The sequence below is a fragment of the Zalophus californianus genome, chromosome 17 (assembly GCF_009762305.2).
Source record: "Zalophus californianus isolate mZalCal1 chromosome 17, mZalCal1.pri.v2, whole genome shotgun sequence".
In the NCBI taxonomy this organism is placed as follows: Eukaryota; Metazoa; Chordata; class Mammalia; order Carnivora; family Otariidae; genus Zalophus; species Zalophus californianus.
This window is the reverse complement of record NC_045611.1, coordinates 36295901-36321819: the sequence shown is the minus strand read 5'-3', so window position 1 is coordinate 36321819 and position 25919 is coordinate 36295901. Positions and strand designations below refer to the sequence as shown.

At 37.5% G+C, this 25919-nt stretch overlaps 1 protein-coding gene across 2 annotated transcripts in view; it reads right to left on the bottom strand.

Annotated features, from left to right (window-relative positions):
• The window catches only part of NETO2 (neuropilin and tolloid like 2), a 62046-nt gene that overhangs the window by 19812 nt on the left and 16315 nt on the right, over positions 1 to 25919 (bottom strand). Inside the window, exons 5-7 of one of the 2 annotated variants that reach the window (XM_027619908.2) lie at positions 22240 to 22284; positions 22030 to 22157; positions 2090 to 2318 (exon numbers count right to left, since the gene is read on the bottom strand). In XM_027619908.2, the coding sequence (XP_027475709.1) occupies positions 2090 to 2318; positions 22030 to 22157; positions 22240 to 22284 (402 nt within the window). The remainder of the gene's footprint in view (positions 1 to 2089; positions 2319 to 22029; positions 22158 to 22239; positions 22285 to 25919) is intronic. The other variant, XM_027619909.2, reaches the window with a different exon arrangement.

Genomic DNA, 25919 nt, shown 5'->3' with positions numbered 1-25919 from the left:
ACACCTACTCAATGGTGAAAGGCTGAAAGCTTTGCTCCTAAGATCAGACAAAAGACAAGGGTGTCTCCTATAGCTTCTATTCAATATAGTACTAGAAGTTCTAGCAAGAGCAATTAGGTGAGAAAAGGAAATAAAAAAATAGCATCCAATATTGGAAAATTACCTGTTTACAAACAACATGATCTTATATGTAGAAAACCCTAACAAGATTACACACACACACACAGCTAATAAACTAATTCAGCAAGCCGCAGGATACAAACACAGAATACAACATCAGGTACATTTCTACACACTAACAATGCATACTTGTAGAGTTGTATACTAAAGAGTACAGAACACTCTTGAAAAAAATTAAAGACAACAAATAAATGGGAAGACATTCTGGGTTCATGGGCTGGAAGACTTAAGACTGATTAAGATGACACTACTACTCAAAAGCAATCCACAGATTCATTATGATTCCTATAAAAACCCCAAAAGCGTTTTTAGCAGTGTCTTCTGTAAGAGAAGAAAAGGGCTTCTTGGAAATATGGTTGGTTTTACGGCTGGGCCAGGGAAAACACAGTTGAGCCCGGGCCATCTTGTGGTGACAGAAAATAAGAAAGAGATTAAAAAAAAAAAAAAAAAGGGAAGGATACATCAAAAGTTAAAAGAGACAACTTGAAGAGGCTCCCAGTGGCCAAAGCTGGGACTCTGAGTAACAAAGTAATGTTAGTATTGTAATAATTATGTTATATATAATTATATAATAATGGCATAAAATAAAAATCCATAAACTCATACTGAAATAAATCACTGAATAGATAAATGAGGGGAAAAATAACTCTTCCTCACAGAATTACATCTAATAGGTGTAGAAGGAATAATGGAAACAGAAAACTACCATTAGGTAAACACTACAATAATAATTATTACAGGGCACCCGGTGGCTCAGTCGTTAAGCGTCTGCCTTCGGCTCGGGTCATGGTCCCAGGGTCCTGGGATCGAGCCCCGCATCTGGCTCCCTGCTCCGTGGGAAGCCTGCTTCTCCCTCTCCACTCCCCCTGCTGTGTTTCCTCTCTCGCTATGTCTCTCTCTGTCAAATAAATAAATAAAATCTTTAAAGAAAATAATAATTTATTACAGGCAGAAACCATTAACAGATGCTAAAATTAGTGAGCAAAGTGATATTTGCATAGTCTCAAGGAGAATTATTAACTAGAAATGAAAATATCAGTAACTTTATAGTGGAGAAACCTGACAGAGAGCACCTTAAGGAAGTGAGCAAAGTTAACATGAGACAGATCCACATGATGTACCCCTACCTCACTGGTATGATGCACTGAGAAACATGTAACGTCATTTCTGTGACACTGAACAGAAATGCATAACCTCAAAAGAATCCATGAGAAAACATCAGACAAACTCAAATTGACATTCTACTAAATAAATGGCCATTGCTCTTCAAATATATTAAGGTCATTAAAGACTAAGGAACTGTCACAGATTGAGGATACTAAAGGACAGATGTCAATTAAGCGCAACATGGGATCCAGCATCAGAAAAGGACATTAATGGGAAAACTAGTGACATGTGGATAAGGTCTATATATATAATGGTCAATAATACTGTATCAGTGTTAATTTTCAGTTTTACCACATTATTAGGGGAATCTGAGTGAAGGACATATGAAAACTCTGCGCTATTTTTATAACTTTAGATAAGCTTAAAATTATTTAAAAATAAAAAGTTAGAAAAAAGAAAACACAACCTATCTAAATTTTGATGAGCATGGTTTGGTAGATTCATAATTATATACCAAGCTGAATTAATACTACTGATAATTATTTTTAATTTTGAAAATCTTGAGTCTCCACTTTCTGTGTTCCCTATCACGTTACACTTTTATAATAACGCAGTGTCGCAATTTATGTAGTAACATGGGTTTTCACCCAGGACAGTTAATTCCTTCAGAATAGGGACTAAGACTTAGTTATTTCTGCATTCTCTTTGACTTGCAGTCTTTGTCAAAAGGAAATGCTCAATAATTGAATTCTGAATGAATGAAAATTATGTAAAAGATCTCAATGCTATAGGATTTACTTACGCTCCACAAAGGAAGTAAAGAGCATTCTGAATCTGCTTAGCCGACTACCTTCATCTGCCCACATTCGGATCACTCCAACTCCTGTTTTCAGCATCACATCATTGGCCACAGTGCTGCAAAACTTGGCCTTCAGATTTTCAATAGAACTGCTTCCATCATAAACTGCAACGAAGTTTCTCTTGCATTCATTTGAGTGCTCCATTTGATAATCTAGGAACCTCAAATAAATCTGTAACATTAAAACAAAGAAAAACACTGCTTTTGAAAAGATAAATTTTAGTGTTATAGTTCTATCCATTTGACATGGTCGACTAAATTATGACAGCTGACAGGAACACAACAGCTAAAAGGCTGGTGCTTAAGGAATTAAAAGAACCAAGAGTGACGTCTCCTCCTTTGGTTGTCTTAATGGAACCAAGCATTACGGAACCTAAGTTTGTGTTTTGCCTATAAAGAAACTTTTTGCTCCATGAGGTTCACTGGCTCTCTTACATAGTCTTCTTATTATGAAAGCAACCTCATAGTACTGACAAATTGGAAAATGAAAGAATCATTCATAGCAGTTGTTGGATTTTTTTCAGTTTTTCTTCATTTTAAAAACCTAAGCTTAACTGTAAGATACATAGATCCTGTAACACATCAAAACCATTTTTATTTTTTTTACAAGATATTTTATTTTTAAAGGTTTTATTTATTTGACAGAGATACAGCGAGAGGGAACACAAGCAGGGGGAGCGGGGGAGGGAGAAGCAGGCTTCCCGCGGGGCGGGGAGCCCGCGCAGGACCCTGGGACCATGACCCAAGCTGAAGGCAGACTCCTAACGACTGCCACCCAGGCACCCCAAAACCATTTTTATCTTATCTATGCTTTTCAAAACCATAAATGTTCCCATGATGTCCTGTCATTTATTTACCCCCTATTCTATACTGCACATTTAAGTGGCTTTAAGACTTCCCCCCATAAATAACCATTTCTACGTTTTCAGTCAGGAAGATATAAACTGCAGTATCAAAATAAGCACTATTGGGGGCGCCTGGGTGGCTCAGTTGGTTAAGCAACTGCCTTAGGCTCAGGTCATGATCCTGGAGTCCCTGGATCGAGTCCTGCATCGGGCTCCCCGCTCAGCGGGGAGTCTGCTTCTCCCTCTGATCCTCCTCCCTCTCATGCTCTCTCTCATTCTCTCTCTCAAATAAATAAAATCTTAAAAAAAAAAAAAGCACTATTGGTATCTATTTTATTTAGCATCCTCTTTCTTGAAATTTTGTAGGCAGCCCGCTACCTGGCACTAAGTTCTTAAAATATGCTTGGCCTACTTTTGTCTGAAGAATTCCTTTAGATTGTAGGCTTAGAAAGACTGGGGGCATTAATGTTCAGGTTGTGGGCTTAGAAAGACTTTGTGCAGGGCGCCTGGGTGGCTCAGCTGTTAGGCATCTGTCTTAGGCTCAGGTCATGATCCCAGGGTCCTGGGATCGAGCCCCGAGTCGGGCTCCCTGCTCCGCAGGAAGCCTGCTTCTCCCTCTCCCACTCCCCCTGCTTGTGTTCCCTCTCTTGCTGTCAAAATGAATAAATAAAATCATAAAAAAAAGGAAGACACTGTGCATCTCTCTAAAAGAACTTAATGAAGTAGCTATTATTCCTTACAGGCAGGGAGAAAATTAAAGCTCAGGTGGTTAAGAACTTGTCCAAGGTTACTCAGGTTGAGGATGTGACCTAGGTTGGCCTGACTCTAACATTTGTGTTCTTTCCACTCCCTCGGATCCCTTTTCTGCACGCATGCACAGACAGCTCACTTTTTGCTCTAGTTGCTGCTGAGTGACTCTACAGTTAGAATTTTAGTGAGTAGAGAATAACGATTTCCTTTGTCATTAAAGACATAGGAGTATTCATTCTAGTTTCTATTTCTGAGGTAGCAATGTGATGCCACCTCCATCTCTCTCTTTAAAGATTTCATTTTATTTTTTATAATCTCAACCATTTTAATTTTTATTTAAAAATTATTAAATTGTATTAAGTTTATTTTAATTCTGGTATATTAACATACAGTGCTATATTAGTTCCAGGTGTGCTATATAGTGACTCAATAATTCTATACATTAATTACTGTGCTCATAAGTATACTCTTTAATCCCACCACCTGTTTCAACCACCCCCGCCCCGCCACCTCCCAATCTTAACCATCTTTAAATGTACAGGTCAATAGTGTTACACTGTTGTATATTCAGTCTCCAGAACTTTTTTATCTTGTACAGAAACTATACCCATGAAACAATAATTCCCCATTTTCCCCTCTCCCAACTGTGGCAACCACTATTCTATTTTCTATGAATTTGACTACTCTAGATATTTTTAAGTAATCTCTATACCTAACATGGGCTTGAACTCACAACCCCAAGATCAAGAATCACATGGCTCTACTGACTGAGCCAGCCAGGCACCCCCACCTTTTAATTTAAAAGACTTCATATAACAAAAATGTAATGTCAGGTATCTTTTCCCACTAAAATACCTTCATGGCATAAAATTAAGAGCAAACAACTAAAAAACATACCTCAAAGGGATAAATTCTGACCAAGTAACTTTGGGTTATTTGAGATGATCAATTTGTTACTTACTTCCATGAGAGTGGTAGAAAATCGGTAATTAAATAGGATTATCATTTCAAAACTTCACAAAATCTTCACAAATGTATTACACAGAAACAGTAAGTTTCCTTACATATATCATTAGTTCTCATTAATTTCTCCATCGTTTACATAACCAAAACATTCTGCCTGTGGTTTTGTGGTAGTGAGCAAGTATCACCAATACTGTAATTGTCTGTTTCTCTATTATACTGTGGGGCCTTCCAATGAGAGAATCATGTGCTAATTATATCTAGTGTAATTTTTGCTCATAGCAAGTAATGAATATATGACTAGGTTTATAAAACCATGAACTCGGTAGATCTAAATAGAAGAAAAACAAGAAGTCTGAAGTATTTACTCTTTTTTAATCCAAAGAAACATGGTACTATCCAAGGCCATAGTAAATGGTCTTTAAAGATGTTGAAGTCAAAAGTTTTAATGACATTCTTTTCTCTTGTGAATGCAGCTAAATATTGAAATAGTTTAGTTCAACTAATTTTCAGAAATTATTTCTAACAAGGGGCACCTGGATAGCTCTGTTGGTTAAGCATCTGACTTTGGCTCAGGTCATGATCTCAGGGTCCTAGGACCAGCTCTGCACCTGCAAGTCCAGCTCCCTGCTCAGGGGGAGTCTGCTTCTCACTCTCCCTCTGCCCCTTCCCCTGCTGGTGCTCTCTCTCAAATAAATAAATCTTAAATATTTCTAAAAACAAAACTGACAAATTGAAATGGGGGGGGGGGGAGCTACAAACTACTCTTCTTTCACCCAAACTGCATGACAACAGATCTGCTAAAGGCTCCTGGTCTCTTACTCCACTCCTACACCTTTCCCAGGAGGTGGAGTGAGTTACCTTGATGGTGGGGAGTCTGGTCTCTTTTCCCCCCCTTTCCCTGGACTGGTGAGTAGGAAGCAGTGACCTGAATAAGTGGGTTTCCTCTGCAGATGCAAACTTTCCTTGGGCTGGACTGGTCCAGGCTAGACTTAGTTGGGAGGTAGAAGTGGTGGGTAGGGAATTAGCAAGTCTAATACAACTCTCTCAGTAAGCTGCTTCCTCTAGCCTTTTTTGTAATAAAGGAGCAGTAAAGTGAGTCAAATACATTTTTTGGTTTCCCAATGCATATAAAAGTTAGCTTGTCCTGTAGTTTGTTGCATTGTCTATAAAATATACATTCCTTAATTTAAATATCCTTATTGCTAAAAAAAAAAAAAATGCTAACTAGCATCTAAGCTTTCAGCAAATCATCATCTTTCTACTGGTGGAGGGTCCTGCCTCGATGTGGATGGCTGCTGACTGATCAGGGTAGTGGCTCCTGAAGGCTGGGTTCACTGTGACAATTTCTTCAAATAAGACAATGAAGTTTGCTGCATCGATTGTCTCTTCTTTCACAAATAATTTCTTGCTGCATGTGATGCTGCTGGTAGCATTTACCCACATAACTTTTATTAATTTAAATTCAATTAACATGTATTATTGGTTTCAGAGGTACAGATCTGTGATTCATCAGTCTTAAATAACACCCAGTGTTCATTACATCACATGCCCTCCTTAATGTCCATCACCCAGTTACCCCATCTCCCTATTCCCCTCCCGTCAGCCACCCTCAGTTTGTTTCCTAAGAGTCTCTTATGGTTTGTCTCCCTCTCTGATTTCGTCTTATTTTTTTTCTTCCCCTATGAACTTAGGCCTTGTTTTTAAATTCCAAACATCAGTGAGATACAATTTTCTTTCTCTGACTTATTTCGCTTAGCATAATACCCTTCAGTTCCATCCATGTTGTTGCAAATGGCAAGATTTCATTTTTTGATGGCTGCATATTCCATTGTGTGTGAGAGAAAAAAATGGAGTCAATCCTCTTAAACCCTGCTTCTGCTTTATCAACTAAGTTCATGTGATAGACTGAATCCTCTGTTGTCATTCCAACAATCTTCACAGCATCTTCACCAGGAGTACCTTCCATCTGAAGAAACCACTTCTTTGGCTCATCAAAAGGAGCAACTCTCACATGATGTAATGAACACTGGGCATTATAGAAGACTGATGAATCACTGACCTCTACCTCTGATAATATGTTAGTTGAATTTAAATTAAAAAGTAAATTCATCCTAACCCTAAATAAAAAAAATAGGAGCAAATCCTCATCAGTTCAAGTTTGATCATGAGATTGCAGTGATTCAGTCACATCTCCAGGTTCTACTTCTAATTCTAGTTCTCTTGCTATTTCCACATCTGCAGATACTTCCTCCACTGAAGTCTTGAATCTTTAACTTGTAACACATGCAGTATTTGTGAAGCACAATAAAAGGAGGTATGCCTATATAGCATTCTAGATCAAAAGGAGACACATGATAACTGGAACTGCAAAGGGCTCCTGACATTAGATCCCTGTCTTATGGTGGACATAAAATCAATTTTTTTTTATTTTTTAAAGATTTTATTTATTTATTTGACAGAGAAAGACATAGCAAGAGAGGGAACACAAGCAGGGGGAGTAGGAGAGGGAGAAGCAGGCTTCCCCGCGGAGCAGGGAGCCCGATGTGGGGCTCGATCCCAGAACCCTGGGATCATGACCTGAGCCACAGGCAGACGCTTAACAACTGAGCCACGCAGGTGCCCCCCTCCTTTTTAAAAAGATTTTATTTATTTATTTGACAGAGAGAGAAATCAATTCTTAAATGTAAAAACTAACACACACAGATAAAAATATACAAGTGTAGTTCTATGACCTTTGGTTAAGAAATTTATTAAAAACACAGAAGACATAAAGTATAAACGATAAAGATAATCAATTTGTTACATAAAATAAATCTGACTTTGAGAAGCAGCCAAGATGATAAGTCACACACAGTACGGCTTATTTCTCTTATTACAACTAAAAACGGAGGATAAAATATGAAAAGCAACTCTACATGAGGATTCTGGAAAGTGATAGGTGGGTGTGGGTGGGAAGTCAAACTTGAATGAACCATAAGAAGGTGAGGTTCAGTTTTTTCCTTGTCTTCTGGGCTGATATTCATGGAACTCACAGCAAAAACAGACAGGAACTCAGGGAACTCAGAGAAAGAGCTCCAGCCAGAAGACTGAGAAAGGACCCTTCCCTACTGAAGACTAGGGTGAGGCAGGGATTTTTGGTTTGTTTTTCCCATTCTACCAGCTCTGCCCAAGGTCAGCACCAGTCATGGATCTGCATGCAGCAGCTACAGCAGCAACTAAAACCCCAAGAGAAATCCCATCTCTTTAACTAGCAGAACTGAGAAAAGGATATGATGTCAGGTGAGTATGGAGGGGATCCCCATTATTTTTTTCCCCTCTCTCTCTTAGTCACTCAAAACTCACAAGTTAGGAGGCAGAAACTGAAGAAAACTTACCTTTCTGGCCACCAGAGGAAATGGGAAAAGGAAACCATGTTATCTGGAGAATGTGAAGGAAGTCTTGGAGAAGAGGGAGCTAAAGAGAAAGCACTAATTCTATGGTGATTAACATAACAATAAAAATAAAAAAAAAGAAAAAGCACTAATTCTCGCTTACCACTAAGCTGTGTATTCATGAAACAGAACTAAAGAAACATGACAAAGGTGTTGAGAATGAAATTATAGTACAAGTCACTGTCCAAGTCCCTGAGTGGGGCATGCCCTGGGCAAGCCTACACAGCACAGTAAAGACCATGAAGACTCAACAAACACTGGAACCACCACCCACATAAAGTGACAAGGTACAGGCAATCTGAATCTAATTGGGTAGATTGTCTGACAAAAATAAAATGACTAACAAAACTCAACATTTTCCAGGTATTTTTAACAGGACCCAGAGTCTCACAGTGTTATATTCACTGTCCAGGACATAATAAAAAATTGCTCACATATAAAGAACCAGGAAATGGGATTAGTTCTGAAATGAAAAAAGAGTCAAGAGATCCCGGTCCTAACAGGACCCAGATATTGGACTTGTCAAAGACTTTAAAGATTTTTTTTTCTAAGAGAGAGTATACACATGAGAGAGAGAGACTCTTAAGCAGGCTCCATGCCCAGTGTGGAGTGAGACACAGGGCTCAATCTCACGACCCTGAGATTATGGCCTGAGCCGAAATCTAGAGTCGGACGCTTAACTGACTGAGTCACCCAGGCGCCCCAGAATTGTCAAAGACTTTATTTATTTATTAAAGATTTTATTTATTCATTTGAGACACAGAGAGAGAGAGAGAGAGAGAGAGAGCATAAGCAGGGGGAGAGGCAGAGGGAGAAGGAGAAGCAGGCTCCCCGCTGAGCCAGGAGCCTGATGCGGGGCTCGATCCCAAGACCCTGAGATCATGACCTGGGCTGAAGGCAGACGCTTAACTAACTGAGCCACCCAGGCACCCTGTCAAAGACTTTAAAGCGACGATATAAATATGCTCTGTGAGGTAAAGGCAAACACTGAAGGAGTAGAAAGATCACAGCAGATAAATAGAAATTATGAAAAAGAACCAAATGGAAACTTTAGAACTGAAAATGAAAAATATTTGAAATTAAAAAAAAATTCACTGTATGGGCCCAAGACAAGAATGGGGATGACAGAGGAAAGTCAGTAAACTGGAAGATGACTCAGGAGAAACTATCTAATATGAGATACTGAGAAAAAAGGACTGAGGACAAATAAATATAGCCTCAGGGACCTGTGGGACAATTTCAAAAGGCTGAACATTTGTGTCACATAAGTCTCAGAAGGAGAAGAGGTGGTTACAGAAAAAAAAAAATTTGAAGAAATAATTGCTAAAAACATCCCAAGTTTGGTGAAAAGACAAAAATCTACAGATTCAAAAAGCTCAGACAACACCAAACAGGATAAAAGCGAACAATAAAGGCCTACACATAACAAAATCAAACTACTTGAAATCAGAGATTCAGTCTTGAGATCTGACAGAGAAAAAGGATACATTTTGTAGAAGCAAATGATTTGAGTGACTGTGGATTGCTCTTCAGAAATCATCAATGCCAAAGACAGTGCATCAAAATTTTAAGTGCTGGAAAAAAGAACTTGTGAACATCAGAGTTTTATATCCAGCAAACATATTCTTTCAGGAATGAGGCCAAAATAAGTACAAAATAAGTACACACCCTGGTGAAGACCTAAGAGACTTAAGAGAATTTGTTGCATACAGACCTGCTATAAAAGAAATGCCAAAGGAAGTTCTTTAGATAAAAGAGAAAGGATACTAGGATGAATCTTGGAACTTCATGAAGGAAAGGAAACAGAAATGGTAAATATCTGGATAAATATAAACCACCAAAAATAAAAAAAGAAGGGGCACCTGAGTGGCTCAGTCATTAAGCGTCTGCCTTCGGCTCTGGTCATGATCCTGGGGTCCTGGGATCGAGCCCCACATCGGGCTCCTTGCTCGGCCGGAAGACTGCTTCTCCCTCTCCCACTCCCCCTGCTTGTGTTCCCTCTCTAGCTAAAATAAGACGGTATCACTACAGACCTTACCAACAATAAGAGTTAAAAAAAAAGGGGCTCTGGGTTGGCTTAGTCAGTGGGGCGTACAACTCTTGATCTTGGGGTTGTAAGTTTGAGCCCCACGTTGGGTGTAAACAAGAATTAAAAAAATACAGTGAACAGCTTTATGACCCCAAATAAGATGACTCAAATGAAATGGACAAATTCCTTAAAAGGAACAAACTGCCCAAACACTTCTAACAAGAAAATGTAACCTGAATGGCTATATATTTATCAAAAATAATGAATTCATAATTAAAAACCTTACAAAAAAATCTCCAGGCCTAGATGAATTCACGGGCAAATTATACCAAACATGTAAGGAAAAAATTATGCCAATTCTTCACAATCTCTTCCAGGAAGATGGTACACTTTTTTTTTTTTTAAAGATTTTATTTGAGAGAGACAAAGAGAGCAGAGGCAGGGCAGAAGGAGAGGGCGAAGCAGACTCCCCGCTGAGCAGGGAGCCTGATGCGGGGCTCGATCCCAGGACCCCAGGATCATGACCTGAGCTGAAGGCAGATGCCCAACCGACCGAGCCACCTAGGCACCCCAAGATGGTACACTTCTAAACTCACAAGACCAGCATTACCCTGACACAACCAAAGACATAAGGAAACTACTGATCAATATTCCTCCTGTGATACTGTGATTTATAATAAAAATGTATATATTTGGTTTTTGTCTCTGTTTCTGTCTCAGAGCTTCCAAAACCCTTGGAATTTTCTGATCAGTAAGAGCAGTGGGAACATCTTTTGTTATATTTGGTCTCTTGTCCTCAGTTCCTGAAAATGTTCCAGCCATAGAGTTGAAATGGGTATCCTGTTAATCATAACAAGTCCCTTTCAATGACAATTGAGTTTATGTTAATGAAGTATCTTTTGGAAATACCCTAAAGATGGGGCTGGTTACTAAGGGAAACAACCATGAGTGGAGGGTTTAAACTTTCAGTTCCACCCCGATTTCTGGAGAGGGGAGAGGGGCAGGGCTGAAGGTTAAATCAAGCACCAACGGCCAATGATTTAATCAACCATGCCTATGTAATAAGGTCTCCATAAAAACTCAAAAGAATACGGTTTGAAGAGCTTCCAAGTTGGTGAACCAGAATGTTTCCATATACCATCATGCCAGGCTCCATACTCCATGGGGACAGAAGCTCCTTTGTTCATGACCTCACCTGTGTCTTTTCATCTGGCTGTTGAATCTTACCCTTTATAAAATATGCTCTATAATTAACTGGTAATTTAAGTAAGTAAACTGGTTTCCTGAGTTCTCTAAGCCTCTCTAGCAAATTAATCAAACTCAAGGAGGGGCTCATAGAAACCTGACTTATAGCCAGTTGGTCAGAAGCACAGGTGACAACCTGGACATGAGACTGGCATCTGACATGGAGGCCAGACTTGTGGGACTGAGCCCCCAATTCTTAGAATCTGATGCCATCCCCAGGTAGACAGTGTCAGAACTGAGCTGAATCGTAGGACACCCAGCTGGTGTCTGAGAAGTGCTTGGTGGTGTAGGGGAAAACCCCACAAGTTGTAAATAGTATCGGAATCATCAGCCAGAAAATAGATGCAAAAATCCTCAAAAAGATATCAGCCAATCTAATTCAGCAACATATAAAAAGTATAATACTTTCATATAATCACAACCAAATATAGTTTATCCTAGGAATGCAAGGCTGGTTTAAAATTTGAAGAATCAATGTAAGTCACCATTATAAATCGACTAAAAAAGAGAAGTTACATGATCAATTTGCTAAAACAATCAACATCTATATGATGAAAATCTCAGAAAAATAGAGAACTTCTGTAACCTGGTAAAGGGCATCTACAAAAACCCAGAGCTGACACCATACTTAATGGTGAAAACCTGAAAGCTTTCCCTCTCAAATTCAGTAACAAGGTAACTCTTAATCAGCACCATACTGGAAGCTACAGAGTGCAGAAGTGTAGACTTTAAAGCTCCAATAATCAAGACAGTGTGGTACTGACAAAAGGAGACACATAGATATCCAAGAAACAGAATAGAGCCCAGAAACAGATTCTCACAAATAAAGCTATTGTTATTTTTTTTTAAACAGAGATACAAAGGCAAATCAATGGAGGAAGGACAGTCTTCAACAAATGGTGCTGGAAAAATCAGTCATCCAGAGGAAGGAAGGAAGGGAGGGAAGGAGGGAGGGAGGGAAGAAGGAAGCTTGAGCTGTACCTAGTACCTTATACAAAAATTAACTCAAAATGGGTCATAAACAAGTATAAAATTATAAAAGTTTCAGAAGGCAACATAGGAACAAATCCTTAGGACTCTGGGTCAGGCAGAGAGCTCTTAGATACATCAAAGGAAAATTCATTAAAAAAAACTTGTAATCTGACTTCATTAAAATTAACCTTTTTCTCTGTGAAAGAAACTGTTGAATGAAAAGAAAAACCACCAACTGGGAGAAAATGTTTGTAAATAACTTGCCAAAAGACTTCTTTAATCCAGAACTCAAAACTGAACAGTAAGAAAACTACCCAATCTTAAAATAGGCAGAGCAGACACTTCACCAAAGATTTAGATATTACAAAACTGCAAGTTAAAACCTGATAATACCAAGTGCTGAGAACTATGCAGAGCAATTTCAATTCTGATAACACTCCTTGTGGAAATGCAAAACAATATAACCACTTGGGAAAATAGCTTGGTGGTTTCTTACAAAGCTACCATGTGAATTAGCAGTCTCAGGGATGGATATCCAGAAAAATGAAAAACATGTTTACACAAAACAACCTGTACAGAAATGTTTATAGCAGTTTTATCAATAATAACCAAAAATTGGAAACAGTCCAAATGTTCTTCAGCTGTTAGGAGTAAACCACACTATATCCACACAATAAAATCTGTTTAGCAATAAAAGGGATAAACTAATTGGTACATGCAGTAACAAGAATCTCAAATGCATTGTACTAAATGAAAGAATTCAGATTCACAAACTGTGATTCTATTTATATGAAGTTTTGGAAATGGTAAAACTATAGAACAAAAGATCATTAGTTGCCAGGGATCAAGACTGAAGAGGGGCGCCTGGGTGGCTCAGTAGTTAAGCGTCTGCCTTCAGCTCAGGTCATGATCCCAGGGTCCCGGGATGGAGCCCTGCATCCAGCTCCCTGGTCTGCGGGAAGCCTGCTTCTCCCTCTGTATGCTGCTCCCCTGTGTGTTCTCTCCCCCTTCTCTCTCTCTGACAAATAAATAAAAATTAAAAAAAAGAGATTGAAGATTGGTTTTGACCGCAAAGGAATAGCATGAGATAACTTCCTTGGGGTGAGGGAACTGTTCTTGATTATGGTGGCTGTCACATGACTGTGCCTGTCAAAAAATTTTACTGCAGGTTACTTGACATGACTGAGTGTCCTGACACCACCAAGTGTCAGCAGAGACTGAGAAATGAAAATGCTCTTAACTTGCTTTTAAAAGGATAAACTGCCACAAACACTTTAGAAAGCCTTTTGGCATACTCTGGTAAAGCTGAAAATGGTCACATCCTACAACACAAAAACTGCACTTCTAGACATATAACCAAATGAAATCATCATACATGGGCATAATGAAAATACAAACATGGTTACAGCAGCATTATTTAATATATTAAAATGTGGAAGAAGGGGTACCAGGGTGGGTCAGTCGGTTGAGTAACCGACTCTTGATTCCGGCTCAGGTCACGATCTCAGCGGGGAGTCTGCCTGAGGTTCTCTCCCTCTGCCCCTCCCCACCTCAAATAAATAAATCTTAAAAAAAAAAGTGAAGGCAAATTAAATGTCTAAAAGGAGAATGGATAGTAATGTCTACAATTGATACAAAAATTTAAAATAAGTGTGTACTTTTATAGTACATAAATATGAAGATATAAAACTGTAATAAGAATATAAAACTCAAACTCACAATAGGGTAATGGAAACAGTTTTCCTCTATACTTGTAATACTATATAGTTTTTACTTTTTCATTGACAATTTTTTTTAAGATTTTATTTATTTGAGAGAGAGAGAATGAGAGAGCCGAGAGGGAAGAGGGTCAGAGGGAGAAGCAGACTCCCTGCTGAGCAGGGAGCCCGATGTGGGACTTGATCCTGGGACTCCAGAATCATGACCTGAGCCGAAGGCAGTCACTTAACCAACTGAGTCACCCAGGCACCCTCATTGACAATATTTATCTAAGTGTTTAAGAAATTAATTTCTTACATCTTGCTCTTTGAAATATTTCATGGAGAAATAATTCTATATTCATAAATTTTTAGAAATGTTATTTCAAATATTAAATATTGGAAAATATCTTTTATCTTTTTAAAAGATTTTATTTATTTGACAGAGAGAGGGAGAGAGAGCGCAAGTAGGGGGTGGGGCAGAGGGAAAGGGAGAAGCCAACTCCCTGCTGAGCAGAGCCAGAAGCAGGGCTCAATCCCAGGACCCTGAGATCATGACCTGAGCCAAAGGCAGATGCTTAACCTACTGAGCCACCCAGGCAACCCAAGAGAATGTAACTTTTTTTTAAAAAAGATTTTATTTATTTATTTGACAGAGAAAGACACAGCGAGAGCAAGAGAACGCAAGCAGGAGGAGTGGGAGAGGGAGAAGCAGGCTTCCCGCAGAGCAGGGAGCCCGATGCGGGGCTCGATCCCAGGACCCTGAAGATCATGACCTGAGCCAAAGGCAGACGCTTAACGACTGAGCCACTCAGGTGCCCCAAGAATGTAACTTTTAATAACTAAATCTTTAAAATTAAAAAAGCTCAAAATATTATACACAGTTGACATGGGAATTAGATCAAATTTTTAAAACTGTGTTAAACTAGATGGGTAAACAGATTTTAGAAATTTAAAGGAAAAAATGTTAAAGACCACCCTAACAGGTAAATACTCAAAATGGGATAAACTAGTTAATGGGTGATGTTTCAGAAAAATCCACTTATATATATACAAAAGTTACCGGTATTTGAGTATGCAGGTAGTGTTCCAGTCCATTGTTCTCAGCAGCCTTTCCATAAAAATATAGGCATACCTTGTTTTTTTTGCTTCTCAGATACTGCATTTTTTACCTATTCAAAGTCTCTGGCAACCCTGTGTCAAGCAAGCCTATCAGTAGCATTTGCTTATTTTGTGTCCCTGGGTCACATTTGGTTAATTCTCACATTTCCAAACTTTGAAATTATATTTGAATTGCAACAATCTCATGATAAAATGTTATACAACGTTAATAGATGAGGAGTTTCTCATGGATGAGCAAAGAAAGTGATTTTTTCAGATGGAAGGTACTCCTGGTGAAGATGTTGTGAAGGCTGTTGAAATGACAACAGAGGATTCAGAATATTACATGAACTTAGTTGAGAAAGCAGTGGCAGCAGGGTTTGAGAGGATTGACTCCGTTTTAAAAGAAGCTCTACTGTGGGTAAAATGCTACCAAACAGCATCGCATGCTGCAGAGAAATCATCCGTGAAAGAAGAGTCAACTGATGCGGCAAACTTGATTATTGTCTTATTTTAAGAAATTGTCACAGCCACCCCAGCCTTCAGGAGCCACCACCCTGATCAGTCAGCAGCCATCCACATCGAGGCAGCAAAAAGATTATATGACTTGCTGAAAGCTTAGATGCTGGTTAACAATTTTGAGCAATAAAGCATTTTTGAATTAAGGTATGTACATTGTTTTAGACAATACTATTGCACACTTAATAGACTACAGTACAGTGTAAGCGTAACTTTTATATGCACTGGGGAACCAAAAAATTCATGTGACTCACTTTATTGCAATATTCACTTTATTGTGGTCTGGAACTGAGCTGGTAGTATTTCCAAGGTATACCTGTACATTTGTTATATGCCAAACTTCCATACATGTGTACTTTAAAAAAACCTGAAATATAGTTCACATATAGTGTTCTATTAGTTTCAGGAGAACGACACGGTGAGCCAACAATCCTGTACATTCCTCAGTGCTCTCCCATGTGAGTGTAGTCACCAAACATTATCACAGTAGTATTGACCATATTCCCTATGCCTGACTTATTTATAACTTGAAGTCCATACGTCTTAATTCCCTTTATCTATTTCACCTATCCCCTTACCCACCTCCCCTCTGGCAACCAGCAGATGTGTAGTTTTACCTTTAGATATTTTATTCAATTTTATTGCATTCTATCCAACTACTACAACTTCATCTTGAAGGGTAAGTATCCCCACGTGTTTTTACTCAAAATTGTTATGGTTCTTCTGAGCACTTTCCTCTTCTATGTGAATTGTGGAATTAGCTTGCCATCTTCCCTAGAAAGCCCTCCTGAATTTGGACTGGAATTACTTTAAATTGGTAAATTAGAGAACAATGAACATTTTTGTCATATTGAATCTTCCCATCCATGAAAATGATCTATTTCTTTATGGCCTTCTTTTATGCATTTCAATATAATTTTAAAATTTGCTTCTTGGTACCTTCTGATTTGTTCTTATTGAAAATAGTGCTTTATTTTATCTTTTTATTAAAGATTTTTACTAATTTATTTTCTAGAGAGAGAGTGAGAAAGAGCATGAGAAGGGAGAGGTCAGAGGGTGAAGCAGACTCCCTGCTGAGCACGGAGCCTGATGCAGGACTTGATCCTGGGACTCTGGGATCATGACCTGAGCTGAAGGCAGTCGCTTAACCAACTGAGCCACCCAGGCGCCCTGTAAATAGTGTTTTAAAAAGTTTTATTTTCCAAATGCTTCTGGCTGTAGTATAAAGAAAAGCAACTGATTTTTACAATTGATGAACTTTTTTTCTTTCTCTCATTTTGTTGCACTGACCAGGATTACAGAACACCACCAAATAAAACACTGACAACAGACATCTTTGACTTGTCCTGAGCTTAAAGGAAATGCTTTTAAGGTTTCACCATTAATTACAAAGTTTGATTTAGGGTTTCAGTAGATACTCTTCATCATGATTGAAATGCATTCTCCTATGGTGGAATTAGAGATTTTTATCAGTTTTTAAGTTTCATGGAGTATTTTTTCTGCATCTAATGCTGTATCAGGATTTCTCCTTTAATCTGTTAATATGGGAAACTACATCATTCAATTTTCTTATCTTAAACCAAGAATTTTTTTTTTTAAGATTTTATTTATTTATTTGACAGAGACAGAGATAGCAAGAGCAGGAACGCAAGCAGGGGGAGTGGGAGAGGGAGAAGCAGGCTTCCCGCTGAGCAGGGAGCCTGATGCGGGACTCGATCCCAGGACCCAGGGATCATGACCTGAGCCCAAGGCAGACGCTTAACGACTGAGCCACCCAGGTGCCCTTAAACCAAGAATTTCTAGGTCATGATTTCTAAAAAAAACTTTACTAGGTTTAGTCTGATATTGCTTAGTTTTTTGGGTCTGCCCTCCCTCCCTGCCATTTTACAAATAATCCTGGTTTATAACTCTCCATGCTGTTTAGTTCTGATAGAATAGGCTGGGAAATGTTCTTTTTTTCTTTAGTTTTCTGAAACCTTTTAGATAACATGTTCCTTGAGTACCTGGTAAAAATCCAATCTGACCAACTTTTCTGCTTACATATTTTAAGTACAAAATCAATTTTGTTAATTGGTAAGATTTATTCAGGTTTTCTATTTCTCTGATTTAGTTTTTGTAAATTGTATATACATGTATGTAAATGTGTATGTATACACATACATATTTCAGGAAATTGTCCATTTAGACTGTTTATAAATTTATCAGTAAATAATTACTCTTAGTATTCTCTTATAGTCTAACACAGTTTGATTATGGAAAATTTCAAATGTGAAAATGCAGACAAAATAGTATCATAAACCCTTGTCCTCATCTCCTAGCTTTACCAGTTATTAACTCAGCCAGTCTCGAACCATACCCATCCCACATACTGAGACAAATCCCAGAGAGAATTCACGTCAACAGTTCTATGTGTCTTGCTAAAGACCACTTAAAATATGATCAGTTCTATTATCAAACCAACAAATAATTTCTTATCAAATAACGGTGTTCAGACTTCTGTTATGTAATGTTTCCTACTTTTATACTTTGAATCCACATGTTCATTTGACTTCACATTTCTTTTAACCTAGGATTCACTGCTGCTTTTTTCCCTTTGTCATTTATTTATTGAAGAAACCCTCAGGTTTCTTTTTTTCTCTTTTGTTAAGGTTTTCTTCATAGTTTGTCTTGTAAGAGTTTTTAAATCTCCACTATAGTTGATTCATGACCTTTTCCATTTTTTTTTTTTTTTTTTTTTAAGATGAGAGAGACACAGAGAGAATGAACAGGGGGAAGGGGCAGAGGGAGAGTGAGAAGCAGACTCCCCACTGAGCCGAGAGCCCAATGTGGAGCTCGATCCCAGGACCCTGAGATCATAACCTGAGCTGAAGGCAGCCACTTAACCGACTGAACCACCGAGGCGCCCCCATGACCTTTTCCATTTCTAAATATTATTTAGGTCTCTTTGGCTAAATAAATCTTGGAAGAGGTATACCTATAGTTATCTTTTACAGAGGGCCAGCTTTTGGCTTTGTTGATTTTTTTTTTTAAATATCATTTATTTCTGCTTTCATTATTACCCTTTCTTTGGGCTTCTTTGGTCATTCTTTTAACTTCTTGAGTTGAAACTTCTCATTAAATTTAAATCTTTTTCTTCTTCTAAAAGAAGCATTTATGAAAACTCCCTTATCGTACTTTTAGCTGCATCCCACACATTTTGATATGTATTTCCAATTTTATTCAGTTTTAAGTGTGTTTAAATTTCCATCTTGATGTCTTCTGTGACCTATTAATTACTAAGTGGTATATTATTAAATTACCAAACATATGGGTTATCTTTTGGTTGCTGGTTCCTGATTTAATTGTATTTCTGTCAGAGGATGCTCTGCATAATACCAAGCACTGTTATATATTTTAGACTTCTATTTTTAGTCTAGCATATGGATCAGATTTTATAAATGTTTCATGCATGCTTATAGAGAATGCATGCATATTTTTTGGATGTTAGGAGTAAGATACCATGTCTCATCAGGCATGCTGTGTTGTTTAAATCTGATCCTTACTACTTTTCCTGTATGCCTGATTAATTACTGAGAGGTGAAATTAATTACCCACTATAATTGTGGATCTGTCAATTTTCCTCAGCAACTGTCAATTCATATTTTGTATATTGAGGCCATATTAATACATAAAATGAAAACTGTATCTTCCTTGTGAATTGGTGACATTCTTTTTTTTAAAAAATATTTTATTTATTTGACAGAAAGATAGAGAGTACAAGCTGGGGGAGCAGTAGGCGGAGGGAGAGGGAGAAGCAGCCTCCCCACTGAGCACGGAGCACAACATGGGGCTCTATCCCAGGACTCTGGGATCATGACCTGAGCTGAAGGCAGATGCTTAACCACTGAGCCACCCAGGTGCCCCAGACATTCTTGATTTCTGTTTTTATTTTTTTTAAAAGATTTTATTTATTTATTTGACAGAGAGAGACTGAGAGCAGGAACACAAGCAGGGGGAGTGGGAGAGGGAGAAGCAGGCTTCCCGCTGAGCAGGGAGCCCGATGTGGGACTCGATCCGAGGACCCTGGGATCATGACCTAAGCTGAAGGCAGACGCTTAACGACTGAGCCACCCAGGCGCCCTTGATTTCTATTTTAATAGCTGTATCAGATCTCTTTTGGTATTTGTCTATTATTTCTTTCCTGTTTTCTTATTTTCAAAATTTCCCATAGTTATCCTAAAACAGAATAAACTTGGATTTTAATTGTAGCATTTGGTCCATTTATTATTTTTGCCCAGAAATATCTTAATTTTGCCCACATTCTAAAATGACAGTTGAGTACTGAATTTTAGATTGGCAGTTATTTTTTTTCTTAGCACTTTGAAGACATTACTACTCTATTGTCTTCTAGCTTCTATTCTGCTATTAATGATTCTCAGCTCTCTTTTTTCTCTAGGTGTTTTAAAGATTTTCTCATTGTCTGTCGTGGCCAATGTAGCGAGGTGTCAATATAAACTTTTTTCTTGCTTTGGGAATCACTCTGTGTCACTGTTTTTTGTCAGCCTGAACATCTTCTTGCTAAACTGCCACTACCTCTCCCTGACCCCCTGAGCTACATTCTGGGTAATTTTCTCAGATCTATCCTTTAATAACTATACCTTTTACTTGAGGAAGTTCTACTTGGTTATTTTTAAAGTGTACCCAATCATTTTTTCTTTTTCGTCTTTTTGATTCTTTCTCGTCAGATAATTAAAACACTTTTTAGGCATCTAAGAAACTTCTTGCTGTTATGTTTACTAATTCACTCATGATGGGTTGTTTGCTTATGTTTTCTAATTTTGAGTTGTGAGCTTACCTTCAGCAGTGTCTTTCTGATGGCAATCCTACAGCCTCTCTGGTTATTCTGAAGATTTATTTGTGATAGAGAGAGAGAGACAGAGCACAAGCAGGGGGAGCGGCAGAGGGAGAGTGAGAAGCAGGCTCCCCCACTGAGCAACGAGCCCGATTCAGGACTCGATCCCAGGACCCTGGGATCATGACCTGAGCCGAAGGCAGACGCTTAACCAACTGAGCCACCCAGGCATCCCTCTGTGGTTATTCTGTATTTACTTTTGCCAGGTGTCTAAAAAGATTTTTGAGGCCAGGACCATTTTGTTAATTTTTAGACTAAGTGGTTCCTGGATTGGGCATGGAATGTAAATTACATACATCCCAAACTCTAATAAGAACAGGTTTCTAGGTAAAAGTTTTAGGGGAGACCCCAGCTTTATCCTGAGATAGCCCAGAAAAATAAGCTTCTTCACTGTCAACCTGTGTTAGTGGAAAAGGTTTCTAATCTACCATTTCATACCGATTATATTTCCCTTTAAGGGTTCCAGTTTTATGTGAGGGATCTCACAAAGGTCACACCAACCCCAGGCCTTTTCTGTCTCACTGTGGTTAGTAATACCACGCTCCCGGCAGGTCTACTGGTGAGTAGTTGGAGGGTACTGAAATCAGCAAGAGGCATTTATACCATCACAATTTCAGTTTTCAGTTTATTGCTCTGGTTTATAGTTCTCTCTCTTCATTTCTAGCCCATAAGAATTATTTTTTTTAGAAATCTTACCTGTACTTTTAAAAGGGTATCTGTTATGTATTACCCAATGTTTCCAGGTGTTTTGTAACAGTCAGGTTTTCACATTATTTAATCTATCTTATTACCATAACTCTAAATGTGATTTTCATAATTCTTTAATAGTTTGTTCTCTTATCCCCACTTTCTCTTTTCACATATATCCACATTAAATATAATTTTCACTGTGAATATTCCTAGAAGTATAAATTAAAAGCAAAAAGCAAAAGTAGTCAGCAACCAATCTCAATCTGTCAGAGTTATTTAAAAACATCCTTCCCTGCAGTACTTTCCAATAAAAGCTCTACATCATTAGCGGAGGACGGCATGGAAAGAACACAGAAGCAAGACTCACTCTATTTGTGTTTTGGTTTTGACACTGCCATGACCAACTCTGAGAACTCTGACAGGACACTTAAACCCCTTGTGGTCTATTTTTCCTCCTCATAGAGTTTTTTAGGAATTGATCATCATATGGATCAATACTTGTACCCTCAATTTAGGAATACACAGATTTTAAGAATCTAAATGTTTCTGTGATATTCCTGGAACTATATTGCAGTTACTTAACTAACAATGCTGAGATCTTAGATGGCCAAACCTGATTAAAATAAAATTAGTTTTTAAAAAGTTGCAGTATCAGTTTATATAATAGCAAGTATCTGCATCAATCAACACAATACATTCTGCTAATCAATTATGTTCTTCTCTAAAGTGACTCAAAAATAATAATACCTTGGCTTTTGGAGTAGCCTTAATTGTCCATATGCAATCAACTGCTTGGCCAGGTTTTGTTTTTTCTTCTTGTTCTACCTGACTAGAACGCACTATTCCATCAGCTCCCGAGAGCTCAAACTGGCAATCTAGAAAGAATAGATGAATGATGTTCAAAGGAAAATAAGATTGAACAAAATGCTATGAGGAAAAAGAGGTGATATACTAAACCTGGGATGGGATTTAAAATACCTCCTAGGTAAGTAAAGTCTGGATCTGTAATAGAAAAAAGAAGAAAGTAATTGGCATTGAGATAGTTTAGAGTTATGTTAAAGTTTCATGTCTTAAGTTATGTCTAATCCTTCATTTAATAGCAAAGCAAGAGAAAGCTTTCATTGGTGTAGACTACAGAGTACTGTTCCCACCGCCCCCCACCGCCCCTGGGCATGTTTAGGTGCTTATTTACAGGAACAATGTTTTTTAAAACGGTAATGTTTATACTATTGATCCCATCATGAATAACTTATTTATGCCACCTGAAAACTTGCAACCCTCTGTCAATAGCAATAGCTAGTCCATTAATGGATGGATGAATAAACATAATGTAGTATACACAACACAGTGGAATATTATTCAGTCTAACAAAGAAATAAAATTCTGATATATGCTATACAACATGGATAAACCCTGAAACATTACACTAAGTGAAATAAGCTAGACACTAAAGGACAAATATTAACATTGTATGATTCCATTTATTGAGGTTCCTAGATTAGTCAAATTCATACAGACAGTAAGTATCAGAAGCTGGAGAAAAGGGGGAACGGGCAGTTCGTATTTAATGGACACAGGGTTTCAGCTTGTGTTAACAAAAATGTTCTAGAAATGGATGGTGGTGACAATTACACAACACTAAATGTACTTAACATGCACTCGTACACTTAAAAAGGATGAAAATGGTGAATTTTATGTTATGTTATGTTTTATGTTTGTAATTCACCACACACACACACACACACACACACACACACAGTAGCTAGTAAGTGGTGTTTTCAAAGTGGCAGGGAAAAAATGACCAGGTGATATACAGGATATTCTGTCTGGTGAAGTAGTTCATAGAAGACCAAGAACTAATAGTTCATATAAAAATAACTGATTTCAGTAAATTGGTCAGGTATTTGATTTTTATGAACTAAATCAATTAACTGAAATGATACTTTAGTGTCAAAAAGATGTTAAAAACCCTTATATATGAATCAGATCTTTGTAAACTAGTTTGACTACCTGAAAGAAAAAAAACAGACATCAAAAACAATGCTCTTAATTGAATACTTTTTTTAAGTATTAAAAATCAGGCTTTTTAATACATAGAGACTCTTGAAGAAAAGTAGCTCTTTTTCTATTAGTTTATGTATCATGAGAGCAATTTTATACAGATTATGGTTAAAATATAGACAAATTATAATAAAACACTTAGGATTTCTAGACATATTACCTTACATTTGCACTTTATAGTACTTCAGAGTTTCTACATACATTATGCTTAGTATCATGCTAATTAGAGCAATATCAGGAAAACTATGTAATATTCCGCTTTGAAGATGAGGAAACTGAATGAGAGAGATTATGACTTTCTTAGGCCATATTTACAATGGCTAAGCCAGGACTTGATTGCAATTCTCCAGACAATTTTTCTTACCCTACCATATTGCCTTTATAATGTGGGTGAGGATTCCACAGTTTTACTACTAAAAAAAAAAAAAATCAAAATAAATAGGTAATGCATAACTGGCTAATTATGGCTGTGTCTAGTTATTTCAAGTCATACTTATAAAATAAATTTTGTCTAGGGATCAGTAAAGCTAGAAGAAGACTACTACTACTAATGAGAAGATAGTATATTTTAAAGATTTTAGTTATTTATTCATTTTAGAGAGAGTGAGAGCGCACACATGCATGCCTGAGGCAGGCAGGTGGGGGGAATAGAGGGAGAGAGAACCTGAAGCCCACTCCATGCTGAGTGTGGAGACCGATGTGGGGCTGGGAGAACCGAAGCTGACTCCATGCTGAGCGTGGAGACCGATGTGGGGCTGGATCTCACAATCGAGATCATGACCTGAGCAGGAATCAAAGAGTTGGACACTTAACTGACTGAGCCACCCAGGAGCCCCAAGAAATTAGTATATTTTAAATCAAATTATCTAAATTTCTGGTGCTATCTGTTGAGGATAGAGGACTCTTAATGGATTGCTACTTCCTGGAAGTAACTGCAATAATTCTGGAAATTTTAATGCAATGACAACATTCTAGAACTATAGTCTATACACGAAGGAATTCTGATTCATTGGCAGGTAGCTCCTATGACTTTACCCCACTGCTGTTTAATTAAATATGTCTTTGACATTTCTCTACAAAAGAGCTGAAATGTTGTCCCCTTTCGGCAAGGTTGGTTTATTAAGTTAAAAGAGGCAAGTCTCTGCGATGTATTCTCAATTAAGCTAAAAAATTTCCCCCCTACTTTTTTTAATATGATAACTATGCAGAAAGTATCTGGAATTAAAAACAATTTTAACAAGAATTGAACATCCAGTTAAATACAATAAACGGTGTACTGAAATAGGTTTTGCATGCTATTTAAAGATTGAGGTATTTTAAATTAGCAATTTTTTCATTCTGGCAATTTGGCATATATAGGTCCTATTTGAACTTTCAAATTAAGTTTTTTGGCAACTAATTTTTAAAAATTTGTTTTTATTGTAGTAAAATATATGTATGACATATACATATACAACCACTATCCACTTAAGCAAAAATTAAAAACACAAATTTTACTATTATTCAGCAATTGTGCTCCTTGGTATTTATGCAAATAAGTGAAAAAGTTGTCCACGAAAAAACCTGCATATGGATGGTAATAGCAAAGTTATCTGTAATTGTTAAAACTTGGGAGCAACCAAGATACCCTTCAACAGAATGGATATACTATTGTACATACATACAATGAAATATTATTCAATATTAAAAAGAAATGAGCGGTCAAACCATGAAAAAACACAGAGGAAACTTAAGTACATATTACTGTGTAAAAGAAGCCTGTCTGGAAAGGCTACAAATTGTATGATTTCAACAATATGACTTCTGGAAAGGGCAAAACTACAGAGACAGCAAGATCTTGCTTGCCAAGAGTTAGGGATAAATAGACAGAGTCCAGAGGATTTTTAGGGTAGTGGAAATACTTGATATGATATTGTAACGGTGAACACAAGTCATCCTACATTTGTCCAAACACACAGAACACACAACACCAACAACGAACCCTAATGTAAACTATGAACTTTGGGGGATGATGTGTCAGTGTGGGTTCATCAACTGTAACAAATGTACCACTCTGGAGCAGGATGATTTTGGAAGGCAGTTGTGTTTGTGCAGGGTTGGAGATACATGGTAACTGTACTTTCTGCTTAGTTTTGCTGGGAACCTAAAACTGTTCTAAATAAATAAAGTCTATTAGATAAACTTTACTTTCTAAAATGTTATCCTTTTGGCATTGAGGACATAAATACTGAAACACTTAAAAACTCCCATGTTTCTTTAAAAAAAAAAAGAAAAAATTCCCATGTTTACTGACAAGAAAAAAAAAGCTGATTATGTTGTTCAGGCAAAACAACAGGTAATATAGATGTATGCCATCAGTTATGTAAAACAAAATCAATAGATACAGAAAAACATCTGAAGGGATACACACCAAATTGTTAACAGTGGTTTTTTATATATAGGATGGTAAGATTATGGATATTTTTTCATTAGGATTTTTTTAATTAACAAATTACTTACATGAAAACAAACAAAAGCAAAGAGATGACATAATTGGTACACTAAGTTATTTTTTCATCTTGTTAGTCTATAAGTTG